At 35.5% G+C, this 18,739-nt stretch overlaps 1 protein-coding gene across 8 annotated transcripts in view; it reads right to left on the reverse strand.

Annotated features, from left to right (window-relative positions):
• The window catches only part of SEMA5A (semaphorin 5A), a 315,656-nt gene that overhangs the window by 135,886 nt on the left and 161,031 nt on the right, over window positions 1–18,739 (reverse strand). For all 8 annotated transcript variants that reach the window (XM_021546911.2, XM_021546907.2, XM_021546909.2 and 5 more), the window contains 3 exons: window positions 10,647–10,709; window positions 4,646–4,744; window positions 3,277–3,490 (listed from right to left, as the gene is read on the reverse strand). In XM_021546911.2, coding sequence (XP_021402586.1) covers window positions 3,277–3,490; window positions 4,646–4,744; window positions 10,647–10,709 — 376 coding nt within the window. The remainder of the gene's footprint in view (window positions 1–3,276; window positions 3,491–4,645; window positions 4,745–10,646; window positions 10,710–18,739) is intronic.

Below are 18,739 nucleotides of genomic sequence, written 5' to 3' on the forward strand. Positions count from 1 at the left end.
AATTTCTGCATCGATACAGCTGTAGTCTAAAACCTCTCATTGCCTTTGGGCCAGCTGCATTTTATGCTGTCATAGGAGCACCAGGAAGACAGAAATAGCATTGATAAACAGAACATCAATTTCTTTTCCTAGAAACAAAAGGAAATTCTGAAGTAAAAGAAAATGGAACCAATAGTCTTATCCACAGATGTTCAAGAGCTGAATAGATTACTATTGTAAATCTTAAAAGAGACTAAGTTCAGTAAGTACCTCCAGATGCTTCCTTCCTCCATCAATGAAGACAACATGACCGCGCACACTAAAATTTTCCAAAATAGGAAAAACTTCAAGGAATTGTGCAGATACCTCTAATATTTGGTAACTGTCACTTCTGCCAATAAAAAATTTTAAAACAGACAACATTCAGGGAGTCAAATCCTGAAGCATGTTGTCTAGCAGCTGAACAAACAGTATGTTCAGAGAGACTCAAAGCTGGCTCCACAACAACTAGCTCCAGTCAGAAATAGGGCTTCCGTGTTGGCAGTATTGCTGTGCTGTCCATTTAACTTTTTGGATTTGTGCCTGTTCAAAATCTTTGTGCTTCACATTAATTTACCTTTTCCCCTTCATTTATCTTCTCTAAGCATACTTCTGTAGCTTAATTTAACACATACTGAATAATTAATACTTCTAACTGAACTAACCCCTAACTAACTTCATCCCCCCAGAATACTGAGTCTTGAGTGCATCAAGAAAATGATAATTCAGAAATTAAAGTTCCCCGATTTCTCTGTAATTTTCTAATGTAAGGCAACTGATGAGAATGATGCTGAGTAGCTGCTGATTTATGTACCCGGCTGATGTGGATTGCTTCCAGGCCTGTCAAGGCCTAGGTAGAAGGCAGGATCCAACAGTAAATACATGAATGTGGCTGAGCCAGAACAAATGGGGAACTCAGGTCAACAACATAAATGTATTTTATTGGTGAAATCTGTGATCCCAGAAGCTGAAATCATATCATGGTAATATGGCATCTCACCCAATCCACCTGACACATCATCTCCGTTTTCCCCTCCCACACTGTATATCATTGTTCCTGTGATTACAGACTTTCTGAAAAGTAAGATTATGAACAAGTTTTCTCCTGTGATGAAGATTCAGAGCTTTTCACATCAAGATCCTACACTGAAAGTTACAGTGAACACCAAGTGAAGACTACCTCAGCATATAGGCATGTCCTTTTTGCCTGACTGATGGGATTGAAGATCTCTGAATTTGCTGTGCTAGCCACTAAAATCAACAATGTCTTTATTGCATAGCAAGAAAGTACAGAACAAGATAATCAGCTGTGTTTCAGTGTACAACCATCACCCCCAGAGATTATTTGATTTGGTCCAACATGATTCACGGAGCAGAAAATCTAAGTGAGAAAAAACAGGGTCTTCTGAGGAAAACTTAGAATTGGAAACAATGACAGAAGGATGCACATGAGCACCTCAAATGAGGCTGTATTACAGTAACTGTGAGCTACTGATGCATAACAGATATTGACATGGGAGCTTCCATTCCAGTTGATGCCTTACTTTTCTTGCAGGATTATCGATCTGTGTTGCTCTCTCAGTGAAAGCAGCAAAATCTTCCTTTCAATCCAAGCACTGAAAAACTAATGTAGTTTCTTGGCACTGAATCATAAAACTACACAAATTGACATAAAAGCAGATGAATTCCCAAGTCAAGCAAATGAATCCCCTCACTCCTAGCTACCCTAGAAAATATTCCCCCTCCTTTTAGTATAGTTGACTGGGCTGCTTTCAGTCTTTTATTGGACTTACTTTATCTGGCTCCAATTACAAAACTCATCTTGTTCTTCCTCTCCAAAGATAAAAGCTACAGTTTCCTGGTAACTTAATTATAAACAGTTTTCAGTCAGAAGAATGAACTCTAACAGAGAATGTATAAGTACATCTGAAGCTTTTAAGAGACAAAATGTGAATACAGTGAATATGATTAATTAGAGAAGCCTAGAGGGAAATTTAGCATGCCTCTGGCATAAAAATATCCAGTTAAGCTGCAAATTCTGTGTGAAGACTTTTTCCCCTTTGACAAAAGCATGCAGGTGTGGCACAGCAATTAGTTCCAATACCAAGCTGAGCGGATAAAGGGTGCCTGACCAGGGATATACATACAATGATTTCATTTTTCCCCTCACTTCTTTTGCACTGCTATAATTCTGTTATGTTGCACACAATTTAGAACATTTTTTGTTGTTGTTAATTAACATTCTAAAATCATCCAACCTTTAGAAAAGGTCACAAATTTCTGCGAGCTATCTCTGATGGGTTCATTGTTCAAATAAAATATACCAGTCATACAAGCACAATTCAGCATTCACATTATATGAGAACTGACATATTGAAAATAAAATCTGTTACTTGTAGTTGACCAAATGTTCTGAAGCTAGAAAGAATTATATTTGTGTTTAATTTCCAACATGAGAATAATCCCATCATAACATGAAATATACTGTAGGAACAGTAACTGCTGCGTCACATAACATGCATTACGATTTTTTTTTTTTTTTTATTCTGGAACAGGCATGGGCAAACTATAATATACACAATTTCACACTTGATGTTTGATAATATTTTTCATTTTAGAAGAATCTACTTCCTTTTGTTTGTAATAAACAAAATGGCAACTCGGTCTATCACATCTCAGGTATGCCTGTCTGTTTGCAGTTTCTCCCAGCTGGAAATCCTCATCACATGATAAACATCCATGACACAACATTTTTCTGCTAAATGCAATTTTATGATATGTTTTGTAAATTATTCCCTATCCTTTGGCTATAGTAAGTGTCAAAAATGTCAGTCTGCTACCTAAGCAGCTTGAAAGCTAAACTTTTTCCGCTTGTCAAGGCTGAGATCTGCAGGGAAGGCTAGGAAAATTCAGTCCATTCTAAACTGTTTATTTTATGCCTTAGGTTTTTGAGGGACTCAGAAAAGAATGCTCAATGCAAGCTGCTGCTCAGAGCTGATTCAGCATTGCCATGTAAGAGCACTGTGTGTGCATCTCATCCCTGTGCCTGCAAAAATGACATGTATTTAAGGGCACATCTACAAGCTTCAGCTATATTAACTAAATTCCATAGTACTTATACTAGTAAAATAATATATAAAAAAAGCAAAATAACTTTAAAGCTAAATAAGCAATACTCCAAAAACATTCAGATTCTCAGAATGGAATTTCAATATATGATGAACATGAGTTAAAGTCTTTCAGCCCATCAGCACTCACCATTCAGCCACTTGGAGTTGTACTGGGCAGTTCGGAGAGGAGGAAGAGCCCCCAGACTTCGATAAATAGCAGGATCCCTTCCTGGAAAATCCATGGCTGTAGCAGCATATAGTTCTCCACTGGAAGTGAGAAGAGCAGTGGAATTGTGCTGGGGACTGTAGGGACAACGAGCCATGCCACTGATTTGGTCATGTATCTCTGTCAAGTTGCTTAACTGTAAAAGAATTAGAATTAGAAAAAGGGATTAAAATTATCTGAAAATTATCATTTCAGCCAAGCTGCATCAACCTGAGCAAAATCCTATGACGAATTCCTGTTCTCTACTTTATTTCTGTGTGTAGCCAACCTCTACATCAATCTGAAATTGTCTCTTACAGAAATTGTCTCTTACTGTAATGTTGTCAGATCTCACTTTTGCCATTTTGATATGTAAAACATACATGTCAGTCATTATCCACCATGCCTAAATGTTTTCTATTACAAGGGGCTCAAACATTAGTTACCTCTCCAAGGATTGTTATTATAAAAAATAAAACCAAACCTGATAGCCAGAATCAATACAGCATCCACCATAGAAAACAACAACAACAAAAATACCTATTGCTTGTTTTATTGGTGTGTTTTAGGAAAAAAAAATCTCACATGAAAAATTAGAGTAAGAAAAGAAGCCTTCCAACTCAGCAGAACCATCTCTGGTTTAGCAGCTCAAATACCTTCAACCATAAATCACAGCATGATGTAAATATGGTATTTGAAAATAAAGGTGTAATTGGTTTAAATATAACAAATCTCCCAATGAGTTTTTAGTAATATAGTTATTCCTTGTATTTAAGTGTTTCTCCCCTACTGAAACAAATAGGCATCCTAGTCCAAACAGTGACTTTTTATACTTATTATGACTATTACTGATGCTATAATTAGGCTTTTTTTGAACATAGAATGACAGATCTCAGTGACAATTTCTCATTCTCACCAGTCAGAAATCACTAATACAGGTACTCTCATTTCTCCAGAACTACACATACACAGTATGCAGCTACACAACCACATTTGATAACTAAACCTATTGATGCCAATGAAAACTGACAGAAGCAGAAGTCTTATGAACACATAAGGTTAATAAAAATTGGCATGTAGAAGGAACTGAGCTGCTCAAAGCTGTGCATCTCCCACAGCTGAGGAAAAGAGTTCAAAAAGAGATTGTTTAGCTCTCCTATTAGCTGCCACCAGCTAAATCAGCCTTTTACACATCAGCTCACCCATCAATACCCAAACAGCCAGTTCTCAGCCACAACATGCTCTCTGCCTTTCAATCTGCTGGCTCAGAACAGGGACTCCAGACTGTGGAGCAAAATATTTTAACTCTTACTGTGCGATTGGTGCAGATTGGAGTGAATGCATTGGTTCCACAGGTGAAGAGATGGTTGCCTCCAACAAGAAGCACTCGAATATAGTTCTGGCATTCCTCCTGCCACACAGAAAAGAAAGAATATATTCAGTGACGCTACAGAGTACAGAGAAGTCTAAATCACTTTGCTTTCCATGGTTATTTATCCACACACACACACACAAAAAAAAATTAGGTAAACAAGGTTTAAGCATACCTGAATTAGCAATCACAATATGCACAAACTTCATATTCACACACGTGCATCCATCAACCTTTCTGAAAAGTTCTTAATAGGATAACAGTAAACCACTCTAGTACTGAAGATTTCCTCTAAGGATATATTTCAAAGATTTAGCTAAATTTTGAACTGATAGTTCAGATAGATGATCTGATAAATGCTGACTTAAATAATACAGTACTGTCTAAGGAAATCAGATGTTGTCTTCAGAGACAGACTAGGCCAAAGGAGGAAGCTGTGAGGAAAACAGGGAAAGGAATGGGTTGTCAGTAACAAAAATATAGTGAGACTAGTAAAAATAAAATTCTTGAGATGTGCCAATGTGTATTTGTTACCACTAATTTCATAATGTGCCTTGTTTGTTTTATTAGAATCATCTCATTTCCTGTAAATTCAAAGTTCTCAAAAAATTACATTACCACAATATAAAGATGCTCACCCTGACGAATAATCTGACACATTTTTTACGCCATTAGTGAAGGTTTTATGATGTTCATATCTCTCATTTCAGGAACTAGAAATCAACAGCAATTTCTACTGTTAATTCAAACAGAAAGCTTTGTCCTGCATTACTAAAACTCCCCCAGAACTGTATGAGGAAAAATTCAGACACTTCTCTTGAAAAAAAATCAATGTCCATATCCAATAAAATGATCAACAACATGTTTGGAGAAAATTAAGTTTCCTGGAAACTTACATTTGAATGCTCTCTAGCATTCACCACAAGATAGTCTCATAAAAACTCTGAAAAAAACCCCTGTGAAAAAACAGTTATGCAATTCTAGCCAATATTAAGTGAAATCATGTAAGTAAATCCATACAAGAGTAATAGCATAGAAGTCCCATTATCTGGCCTACAGTTATATTAAATGGATTGCTTGTTTATCTTGAAAATAGACTCTCATCCTGGAAGACAACAAATATAATCCTGAATAAATTGAACAGGCACAAAATAAACTGCAAAAGAAGATTGGGAAAACACTTTAAAGGTCTCTGAGAAAACTTTTACAATTTTTTATCTTCTATACCTTTCCTCATAAAAGTCAAGTTAAAAATAAACTCAAAAAAACTCCTGTAAAATCTCAGGAAAGAAACAACCTCTTGGAAAAAGTACCTCTCAAACCCACATTTGCATTAGTTTCTTGTGAAAATGTAGCTTTTAAAGGTTTCTCTTTGAGCCTTTAAGGGCAAGGGACAAATATCTTAGAAGTAAGATTTGATTCCTATTGGGTAAAAAAAATATGAAGTTTTTATATTGAACTTTATAAAACTGTCATCTTAATATTCTTTAAGCCACAATGAAGCTAATACACAACCATATAACTGAGTTGGGCAATGCAACAAGCCATTAAAAAAGTAGTTACTTCAAAACTTGGCAGTGGTGGTAGTTTTGGCAGTTTCCTTAGCAGACTGCTTTAACTCCATCATTAAAAAAAAAAGCCCCCAAAACTAGAAGGTAACTTTTTGGAGGATTGTTTTTTGATTTTTTCATTGGAAGGTTGCTCAAGGAGGTTCATAGAATGAAGGATGGTAATTTATTCATTTGTCTATTTCCATTCTGCCCTTTGCAACAAGGCATGGAATGTACGTGTAGGAAAAATATGTGGGTTTCTGACATTACAACCCATCCAACCTCTCCTCTTCATGTTCCAGAGCTCTCTGAAATAGCATCATTTCTAAATTACTTGCACACTGATCACCCACTCATTTTGTTCAAAAATAATGCTAATTTCTTAAACTCTGACATTCTTGGGAATCATAAGATTTTTTCTTTAATGTTCTCAAGTCCTGTGCCAGCTTGACAACAATCCATATTGCAACAGGGCAAATAAAACATCTTATACGGAATTCTTGTTGGGAACACAGCGCAAAAATGGAAAATGAAAGAATAACTTTTTTTAATTGGCTATTTTCTTAATTTGAAAAAATTATCCACATTAATGCAAAAGAAAATTTTTAAAAATTGGTCATGAATAGAACTATCACCATCCAAAAACACTGAAAAAGGACTTCACTATTTAGTCACTTGAATTGTTCAGAGATACTTTTCTAGTTCTGAAGTCAAGTTTGGCTGTACTGGTTAATGTCTGAAACATGCAAAAATGAGATGTATGTTGTAGAAGTGGCAAAGGACTTCAGACCAAAGGATATTTTAGGTCAGGGGTGGTGTTAGATTCGGTAGCCAGCTTTTATGTAGTCTTATTCTCCAGTTCATTTCAACTTCTATGTCATATACTTTCCTGTTTGCCTATATAAATATATCTGAAATAACAAAATACATTTATGAAATACTTTCTAATTTTGTATCAGCATATCTGAAACAAAATACAACTATTAGAAACAATTCAGCAACTAAGCAGGCTGGATTGTTACTTAGGACTACCTTGACAATCCAAGGTCAATCTGACTGCAAAGCAATTATCCTCTTGCAGCAATATTCTTGTATAGGTTAACATTTTAAATATACCTGCATTTAATTTTTAAATAGTTTTATTGAAGGTTCAGACACTAACACATCCAGCCATTAGATTCTTAAATAATCAAGAAATGGCACTTAATTTCAATTAGCATTATTATTTTTAGCCTTTCTTTGGTTTATTGCATTCTCAACAAGTGCATTTCTATTTTTTCTTTCTAACATTCCTTACCACAAGTGTCAGTATGAATAGGCAAATTTATTCTCTTAATCAAGTCTGGTGTTTTAGATTTCTACATGCTAATGCATGCTAGCCACAAGGACATAATTTTGCATGGCTCACTCTTGGAGCCACTAGCTATTTTAGGCAAAAGCCTAAATTGGTAGATAAATGTCTGAGGTCTGAGTAACAAACATCAGCCTTCAAAAGTCAAGTGCGCATTACACTGTCAAATGTGACAGATGTCCCTATATATTATCCCCTTCAGCTCTTTTCCCTCGTTGGCTTCTAAAGCATAAACTTCAGAACAACTGATAACAGCCACAGGCAAAAATTCCATGCAGCTTCTTTCTAAAGAACAAAAAAAGATTTGTGTTTCACTGACCATTATCTCAAAACTACTTGAGTTACTTCAGGGTTAAAGCCACCTTCTGGTTTCAGGGCATTCTCTCCATCAGTTAAAGTGACTTCCAAGCAATGAGTTCAGGTTTTCCCACCTGAACTTACTGCCCTCATGCTGTTCTGTGGTCAGCAGATCTTCTAGACACACCAGGGTCTGAATGAATAACCTACCCACAGCCATTCCTGCAGTCCTCATGTCTCCTTTGCCACAGTCTGGGCTGGCCTTAACATATTTTTACTCCAGTCTTTCCTGTGTCTTCCTACAGTTATATGTGCCTGCCCTGAAATCTGAATTCACCTGAGAAATTATACAGAAATGCAACACCCAGCAATTCTGCAATTTGGGCTGCATCTATTTATACAACAGGCAAGCAGTCAAGTTTTTCTGATAACAGTAACTGGAATTGTGTTTGCAGAGATTTCCTATGAAGAGGGACAATGTAGCACTGGAATGAATTCCTCCTGATCTGATAATTCCCAGTTTTTCCAAGGGAAGGTTCTGTATGCATCTCCTTTACAGAGAGTATAGTGACCTTGCTTTAGTCTTGGAAATAAGGCAATAAAAGACAAACATAATTTGGCTATCCTTTCTCTGGTCATAAATTTATCTTTGATTTTAACCTTGACCACATCAGTGAAAACAGAAGAGGAATGAAAAGTTCAAAAAGACAGTTGTCATTCCATCTGAGTAGGTTTTCTCAGACAGTATCTCTGCATTCTCCAGCAACTCCCATATGAAGCTTTCAGGCCACAAAGTTTGCACAGAACAAAAAAAAAACAAACAAACAAACAAACAAACAAAAAAAAAACCAAAACAAAACAAAAACAAAAAAAAAAAACACACCAGAAAAAAAAAAAAAAAAAAAAAAAAAACAAAAACCACAACCCAAATGTTGACAATAAGAAGAGAAGTATTTACTCCCAGGATTTCTAATGAATATAATGAAGCATAAAGACTATAACCCTCTTCTATATTGTGAATGAGGAACACGGCAATGGGTACAGATTAAATCTTTAGACAAATAATAACAATACTAAAAAACAATCACAGAGGTCATTATTTGAATTGCACATATACCATTTTACAGCAACATCTTAACTTCCAGTCATCATCTCTTCAAAAGGGTGTGATGAGCATAAATGAAACTCTGCATGAATAAAAAAACTACACTAAGACCCATTCTTAAATGTGTACTACCAGTGTTGTGTATTTCTCCTAACAAAAATATTTAATAGCAACAGATGCTTTACACTGTTGAATCAAATGTGTGGTAACAGTGTTGTCAACATATTATTCCAAAGTACACTGCTATAGCCTCAAATTTATAATTACTTCTGTCCATCATATTAGATCACAGTCACTGCACTATGACTTTCAGACAAGTTGAATGCTACTCTCACAGCCTTAAACTTGGAAAATCACTGTGAAACAAAGCCATATATGTTTAGTTACACATAGCATTCCTACCAGAATAGTTTCTACTGTGTATGCCCCTTGATCAATGCATTGTCACATTGTGACATATGCTTGAGCATATTCCCGTACTTCCACGTGTTGCCATATGAAAGCTAAGGATAAAGGCTTGAGGGATATATTACATATTGAAGCATAAATTTTCTAGGGGAAAATAACAATCTAGAAAATTAAACATTTCCTTAAGTCCCTTCCAGAAGTTACAGAAGACCCTTTTCTATATCTCACAGTAGAATGTGGCCCTGCTTCACAAGTGAGGCCATTCTTCCTCTTTATTCTCAGAAGTACAATCATACACTGCAATTTTATTTTCCAGCACTTAGCATAAAAGGAGCTGGAAAAAGGAGCTGTTTAATGGGAGAAATTTAAAAGTCAGTGATTAGATAACTATGCAGAAGAGATCCCTCCTCTACTAGATGATAGAGCTGTTGGAATATGTTTTTGAAGATTGGGATTTTTTTGAGTTTTGCATATCAATAATGTATGCAACACATTCTACTGAATAAAAGTGTGCTCATTTGCACTTAACACTCTTGGTGTGTTCTCCTTTTATGTCATAGTTGAATTAACATTAATCACTAAACAGTATAAAATTTAAAAATATAGATTGCATGCAATTCTAATTGCTTTTATAATTAATTTGATAACTAGCTTCAGGTTGATACAGCCAAAAATTCCATCTTAGCATTACATTTTCCTGTACTTAATAACAGAAATTGCGGTTGGCGAGATAAATAATTTGTTTTAAGTACAAAAATACATCAAGTTCAATGTCTAAGAAGTTAGTGTACTTAATATTATTTTCTTCATAGCACCAGTAGATAGGAAATAAAAAAGTTAATAAAACTGCATCTTAAACACAGGGATATAAACTGAGAATTCTAGAAAGTAATTACACAGTTATTCAGGATTTACAGCACAGAAAATGAAGTGAGAATACAGTTCACTACATATGATATGCATACGTTTAACCTCGGTGTCAAAACAGTAAATTGTTGGAAGTTAAGTTCATGGCCATTTCAGACAGGAATGATGTGACTCTATCTCTCACCCCATGCTCCCTATATTCTTCTTTATTCCTTTGCCTACACATCATGGCAGACTCTTCTCCTACGTCTCTCTTCAGAAAGGGAGACAGAAAAAATGCATAAGGTATGGATTTATACACTGAATTACATCTGCTATTAACATAATATTATTATTAAAGCATAACAGCTGTCTCATGCTTACCTTTGATTTCCCTTTACTGTAACAGGCTCTTTTAGTAGCTTCATCACATTGCCACTCCACGGCCTGCAACCAAAAGGAAATTGTTAGAAATGCAGGCAACCCAGAAATGTAAGCCTCTGAGCTCTCTAAGCCCATGTTTAAGTTATGTGCTTCAGAGATACTGATGATTAGGTGTGGATGATCCTATCCATAAATGCCTCTTAAGAGTTTTCTCCCTGGAAATGTAGATTTTCTGTTGAAGTATTTTAATTGTTTTAATCCAAAAGAAAGCTGGCCAACAAACATCATGATTCAATGTACCAGTCACTACAGCAGAAGCAAGCACAGTTACATTTGATACTATTTAACCTTTTGTTGTTGTAGTTGTGAGTTTTATGAGGGTAAGCAGATAGAGGAACACACAGAAAGGCTGAACATCATTCTCCAACAGAGGTGGGCTGCATCACTACTGCATCTGAGGTCAGCTCTTCTGAGAAACCTTGCTCGATGGGAAAGTGTGCCTCTTGCACTTTTTGAAGTATTTATCTCAAGCATCAAATGGAGATTGTAGTCTCTAAAGGTATGACTGCAGCACTAATCAGAAGCACTAAAACATGCAGAGAAACATTCAGAGAAAGAAGCAATGGGCAGAGACAAGATAACAGTGAAACAGTGCACTGCAAAGCAGAAGCAATTTATCCTCATGTTTCGAGCTGTCTCACTGCTTCAACAGATTTATGCCAGGACAGTAATGCCTAGTCTGCATGACTACAGGTTTCACTGTTTGAGTTAATTCCATTTATTTCCATATCTAACATTCAGCAGCTATGACTTACAAACTTTGCTGTTCAGTGAAGCAGGTTGCATGCCTGGTGTAAATGTGCCAATACATGTACATATTTGAATGCCTGTATATGCTGTGTAGTCAAAGTGCATTTTAAATCAGGCTGCATTCTTTCACCTCAGTGGTGCACATCCATATGTTCCTTAGATAAAAATGCCACAAAGAAGATTTTATCAAGAAGAATTGAGATTTCTGAAGTAACCACTGCTGCCTAATTACTGAACCCACAGCCTTTTCATTTTTATTTACAAGGAAATAATGAAAGACTATTTATCCAGATTTAATGATTTACTGTAGGAAATATTTTGTACCTGTCTTTTAATAGAGACTGTATTAATAGCAAACAGACTCTCTAATTAATAATAGGGTGAAAGCTTGTTTAGATTGAGTGGGAAAATGCCTTCAGAGTATTTGTGTTTCAACAAGCCCAAGAATGTGAATTTTTCACTTCAAGAAAAAAAAAAACTTATGAAAATAAATGTAATTACTTCTCTTTCTCCCTCTTAAATCTTCCTATTTACAGCATTTGCTTTTGCAATGCTAAATGAGTATGGTGTACAGGGGAATATATTTAAAACTTCTGGAAGAATCGACGTGTGAATGACCCTAGAATTTATAACAAACTGTATCCAGCAGCATGAAAGAAACCTCATACTGAGTTAGAAAAAAAAAAAGAAGCAATGACTTAACTCTTTGGACTCAGTAATGCAAAAAGAAATTCGCATCCATAACAGAGATCTGAACTTCTTATCAATCCATCAGGACACACTGAACCTCCATGTTATATGGCAATAGATACAAGTGCTGAATACGTTACCTCTGAACAACACAAAAAATTTCAAATGCCTGGAGATACCCAAGTTAGTTACCAGGAGGAGGTCACAGTAGGAAGAGAGTGAAATATGGGTACTAAAAAGGAAGGTTTGAAGGAAAGTTGTCTCCAGAACTGAACTGAGAAAAACATGTCAGGCAGAAACAAAGGAAAAAAGATTGCATTTAATTTGTATTTAATTACAAAATATTTATCAATAAATCAATTTTTAGTGACAAAATACCCAGCTTTCAATTGGCTCTAAGTCCACAGTAAAAGTAATTTGAAGGAGAAGGATGTGGAATATTAAAACATTATGTAATATTTCTGGACATCATAATTTAAAGCACATACAAGAACCCAAACAGAAGAAACTGCTACAACTAGATATAAATATACTTCCTTGCAAGTCAACCAAATGGACAACTCTCTGGGAAAACATCTGCTAAAAAGGAGTAATACTATGTGCACAAGAAATAAATGCAAATGCACTGGTTGCAAAGCTAAGTCCCAGTTTTGAAACAAAGTGTACTCATAGTCCTATAGCCCATGGTTCCACTGCTAGAGGAGATAATAATAGAGGAAGCTGTAAATGAAATACAGAACAAAGACATCTGAAGAGAGCTGAGTAGATCAGTCTTGTTCTTTGGTCCCTAATGCTCCCATGTAGTTCAGTAATGCAGACAAACATTTCTATATAGAGCTTGCTTTCTTTTTTCATTCTAATCTTCAGGAAATTCCAGGGAATTTCCCATAAAATGGAGATTTAATGCTTCTGTACAGGAGGAAGAAAGGTAGAAGACTCTCTAAGATGAATGTCATTTCAATGTGGGGGAAAAAACCCCCGAGAAAAATGCATCCTGAATCTTCAGCACACAAACACAAAACAAAATGTCCCAACAGAATAATAACAATGTGGGTTTTACCATTAGAAGATTACAACTTGAAAACTGTCATCTTGAAAGACCAGATGGACACATAAGGATGACATTATTCTAGAAAACAAGTGCAAAACCAGGTTTACAGATATTACTGTTATCCACTGCTTCCTTTAAATTTACATATTCTCCTGCTTACTACTGATTGATGAGATTTCCATGAAGTTCAGAGGAGGAATGCAGATATGACATGCAAACCATGTTGAATATTTGACTCACTATGAAGACCTATACAGCTATTAGGATCTTTTTTTTTTTCTATTTTTCTTAACAACAAACTTCAATTTTCAATTTCAAAATACAACCTGTAGCATTCATTGTACTTGTTTTAATTCACGTTATAATTCTAATTAAGCTGGCAACAAAGTTTATTGAACCAAATCACAGGCACTCAGGTTTGTTTGCTCTGGGGAAAGAGTAAAAGGGTTTTGAAAGTCAGTGTCAGAGAAAACAAGGACAGGTCCTACACAGGTATTACTACACCTCTCTACAAAGAACACAGCTGCATAAGTTAAGGAGGAGGGTTTAAGGTGGCACACCAGTCTGTGTCTGATAGCAAGCTGACAATATTTACAGTGACATGGCTTTTATAAATCCTATGATCAATATGGTCTTTCAAGCCCCTCTATAAATTTAATGACATGACTTAGTGTGCTCCTGATTTCCCAATCTCCTTCATAAATACATTCTCTTATACATAAATAAACCTTAATTACGTAATGTAGTGAGATTTTCAATGCTGTTAAAGTCAATGTGAGCAACTCTAAAGACTGCACTTGAAAGATACAACTTGAACTTAACCCAGTATATACTGATAAGGTTGTCACAGTTCACTTTTGAACACATATTATTTTCTTGGGTTAAAAAAAAAAAAATGCATGAACTGCAAAGGTCCATACAGATTTGACATAAAATCAGACTGAACAAAACCAAGACTTTGGTGCACACTTAACTCTAAGCTTGAACTCAAGTTTCAAACTGATGGCAGGCAGCTTTTTGAAGAATCTCAGTTGTACATAAATATATAAGTGTTTTAAACATTGATGTTTGGAAAGAATTTCCAAACTTCAGATGAAATCTCTCCTAGCATTTTCAAGGGGTAGTAGGAGGAGAGAAATTCCAGCCAGAGAAGAAAAAAAAATTCCAACTTGAGAATATGTAATGAAACTATTATCTTCAAAATTAAGAAAAATGCGCATTCAACACCCCTATATGTTAAGTTTAAAAATTACATTATTGAAATTAATAATATTCTTTGAGACAACAGATATATTTCAGTAACTACTCTGGATGAACAGTAAGTCTCGCTTAGAAGTTAAAATATTGTATCTTCATCAAGTTAAACTAAATAACTGCAAATAAGTTAACTCCAACAAAAACTGAAAGACAATCTTTAATTTACACTAATTTATCCAAATACCTTTGAAGAACACTAAAAGAGGAACATGGAAAGCATAAAAACATAAATAAAGTTCATAGAAGTAACTGTCAAGGGATTCTCTTACATGCCCAGCATGCAGCAACAAAGGAAGTCCCCAGGCAAGACATCTGGAGGTCCCTTCTGACCTAAATTATCATATAATTTTCCAGAAAAATTACAAAATATAAGAGGAGGAAAAAAAAATCAGAGCCCTACATACATAAATTTAACGTGGCCCCTTTCTATAATTCTAACTTTAATTAGTCAAAGTAGATAGGAAATTTGAGATTTGAACACAATCAATAAAGGACTGGCCAATTAAAATTATGTAAGTGAGAGATGTGTTAGTTTTACCGCTAGAGCAACAAAAAAAGTGTGGCTTTCACCTACAGTGAAATCTACACACATAACCAAGTACAATTTGACCTCCTGGGAGAACTGTGTTCCTGTAGAGACACAGATATTCAGGCAGACAGGCATACATTCATTTATATATTTATATAAGAACTTGGAAATGTAGAAACAGAATGTATTAGTGCATTTCATAGAAAAAGAAGTTAATTAGTCAAGAACCAAGAAATGAACAGAACAGTATTCCAGACAGATGGTCCAGCTCTTCTTAGGCAGATGGCTCTGCTAATTAGATACTGGCAAAAATAACATAAAAGGAGATGGTTTAATTACACAATGCCAAAAACTAACAAGTACATGATATTTCCTTTTTTTTTTTTTTTTTTTTTCTTTTTTCACTATCTGCTTGCTTTCATGTCTTGTATCCTGTTTTTAAACAATACTCTGGGGACGTGAGGTATAATGGCAATAACCATAATAATGTATGTCAACAAACATGAGCAATATCGCCTTACTGTTCACATCAAGTCCAGCAATGGAATGGCTTCAAAATGTTTCAACTTGTTTGGCGAGGGAGGATGTCTTACAGCCTGCCTAATTAGCTCTGGATGTTGGATTCCAAAAGCTGAATTTAAAGAGGCCATAAAGAAAGTGTCAGGATCATAAACCCAAAGAAAGAATGTAGCCATGGAGCAGTACACCAGCAAGACATTAGCAGAGAATTAGCAGCTGCAGAGTTAGTGGTGGTTTTGATGGTTACCAGAAGTTTAAAGGCATGCTTTGGCATAATGACATCCTTGCTTCCAGAAAATATGTAAAGCCACTTAGGGAAGATTTATACCTGCCTCTACTTCACAGGAACCATTTTCCTTACTTCCCACAGAGTCATGACCCCTCATCCTTGCAGCCATTACCGCTGGAGCTGCCTGTCTTGCCAATAGGCTTCTGACAAATATCTTTGGAAACTATCACTCTCTAAAATTAAAGACAAGAGTAAATTATTAAAAAGGTGCTTCCTTTTAATATAGCTTCCCCTTCTGGCTCATAAGAAAAGAGGAAAAGCTGGTTTCTGAGGATTTAAGGCATCCTGGTTAGGCTTTCATATGAAGTGATAGGCCAGCAGCTCATACAAGTCCAGCACCATATGGACAACTTTACTAATTGGCTACACTCACAGCATTATTTTGCCTCCAAGTTTTTTTGCGACATGTAACAGCCAATTTTCCTGGGAATAACATAATGTGTGTTTTCATTTGTTCAGAATCAGCTTTTACTGTTCATCCACAGTTAAAAAATTACAGTTTCTTATAAAGTAAGCACTGTGAAATGTATGGAAATAAACATAAAATCATGCTTGGATTTTCCAGGCTTTGGAATTTAACTCAGTTAGAACTGAGATCCCCTGATAGATATATAATTCTGTACTTAAACCAAGTAATATCTAAAGCTTTGCATGTCTTCAAGGAACTGATGTCAACTTAATTTATTCCAAATATACTAGCCTGAAGTATATAAAAAAAGTGAGAAGTACATATCCTTCCAGTTCATGAAGCAGCCAAAATTTTAATCATCTGATTTACTGATTATGCAAATAAACAGTTGTTGAAAAATTTCAGAGCTAATATGATAAAAGAAAAAAATTAACCATATTAGAGAAGAATTCAGAGTTACTAAGACCTTCACGAACCCTCAGTGTTGGGCTACTCCATTGACTTGAATGACACAGGACTCTGCCCAAGACTGAACTTTCACAAATGCCAGCTACCCATCCACCCGTGCATTCCCTTCTTTGTCTTCTGCAAGGATTTCTAAATGTCACCAAATATCCACTTGCTTTACACTTAACAGACACAGTTTCAGAGAGGAAAATGAAATTCCAAACCTAGAAGCCAGCAACTCAAAACTTGAGTATGTTTGGAACTAGGATTTTCAATCCTGCTCCCAGAGTGTTATTAAAAAACCCAAAACTGTTGCACTGTGACTTTCAAAGTTTTTATTGTTCCAATCTGGCATTTTGAGTCTTTTACAGTTTTTATGAACATTTAAAAATTGAATGCAGGATTGCGCTGAAGGGGTAAAACAACAAAATGCTCTTGCACTACCAAACTTGGCAGCCATTCAGCAGGTAGGAATGAGATTTCACAACACATTTTTAATGTGCATTCTGAAATTATGCTACGCATAGTAAATTTAATGTCTTGAATAAATTACATATGAATCTTTTAAGATTTATCGTATGTGTTACCACATTGAGTTTTGACGTGTTTCCTGGGGTTTTCTTTTGCAAATAATATTGATTTTAGTAGGCTCCAAGACCTTTTGAAAGCAACATTTTGATTTATGCTACTCTTTTTACGAACAGTGTTTTAAACTTTTAGGTCTTGATATGTCAGGAATCTCTTTATTCCAATGAAATGAAAGGAATTCAATATAATTTCATACTTCGCAAGCCCTTAAGGTTAACAACAAAGTAAGTGGTGAGAAGAGTCCTCTGGTACTGGAGTGCCACAACATGTCGGTTTGGACCTTGAGCACAGACAGGCAGAAGTTTGGAGCTTTTTTCCTGTACACCTGCTCATTGCTAGTAAGTTGTATGGAAATTTAAAGGAAGAAACAGCAATGTGGAATGTGGACAGGAATGTGGGCAATCCTGCCTGATGCTCACTTGCTGATCAAGACAGCCATGCTGATTTGGGGTGTCCAACAATCCTTGCCCCTCAACTTTCAGCCACAGGCAGCCAAGGAAGGCATGGCATTTCAGAGTGCTCCATGCAAATCAAAAACCTTCCTGACACGGCCAACATACTATAGCCTTCCCCTGAGATGTCAAAGATAGCTGCATTACAGCTTCCAGGTATGAGCTGAAAAAACCTCAGATGAACCTGAAAGATACACTGGCGGATGTAATTTATTAACACCTTCTAAGTCATACTGAATACCTAAGACTACCAAAAAAAAAAGTATTTCCCTATGTTTGCATATGATTTTGTACATAATGTCACATTAGGAAGACAAGAACAACCTCATCACAATTTTGTCTTGGTTGTATTGTTTATTTAAATATCTTTGTCATTAAGCTTTAGGGATGACAGGCTTGATTCTGTCAACAGTAATACCCATCTACAGTTCTAGAGAAAATATTATGCCTTACAACAATTGTTATTTAAAATAATAAAAATATTTTTAAAGTTAACTTAAAAACAGTGTCCCACAAGACAGCAAAGAGACAAAATCTGTTAAAAGAATTTCAAAATACATATTTTTTCCATTAAATATGCAAAAAAATCAGATAAGAAGATTTTAGATAGATGAAAGAACAGAGAAAGCAGAATGCTATTGACAAAAAAATAGAAGAGTCACCAATTCATGTAGCTTGTCCAGTGAAAAGCTAGTGAAAAAAATACATGTTTCAACAGCAGAGACACAAATTCTACATCCTTCTGGTTAAATTAATTGCCCAGAAATGTGATTGTGAAAGTCAAGATTAAGTTTTCTTTTTCCCATTCAAGGATGACACATAAATATGTAAGACATCTAAAAAGTGGACTGGGCGAAATTGAACACACTAAGGAAAAAACCAATTAAAATTTCCAAAGACTTGGCAACACAGTTGATGACAGCACAATTGACATTTCACCAAGGGAAAGATGGAATAAGGAAATTTCAATTTTTGCTATGTTTACTTTAAAATAATTTGCTTTAATTTGAAAAATACTAAAATAACATGAGAAACAAAATAGCAAGGATATG

Source organism: Lonchura striata, chromosome 1, assembly GCF_046129695.1.
Source record: "Lonchura striata isolate bLonStr1 chromosome 1, bLonStr1.mat, whole genome shotgun sequence".
NCBI classification, from domain to species: domain Eukaryota; kingdom Metazoa; phylum Chordata; class Aves; order Passeriformes; family Estrildidae; genus Lonchura; species Lonchura striata.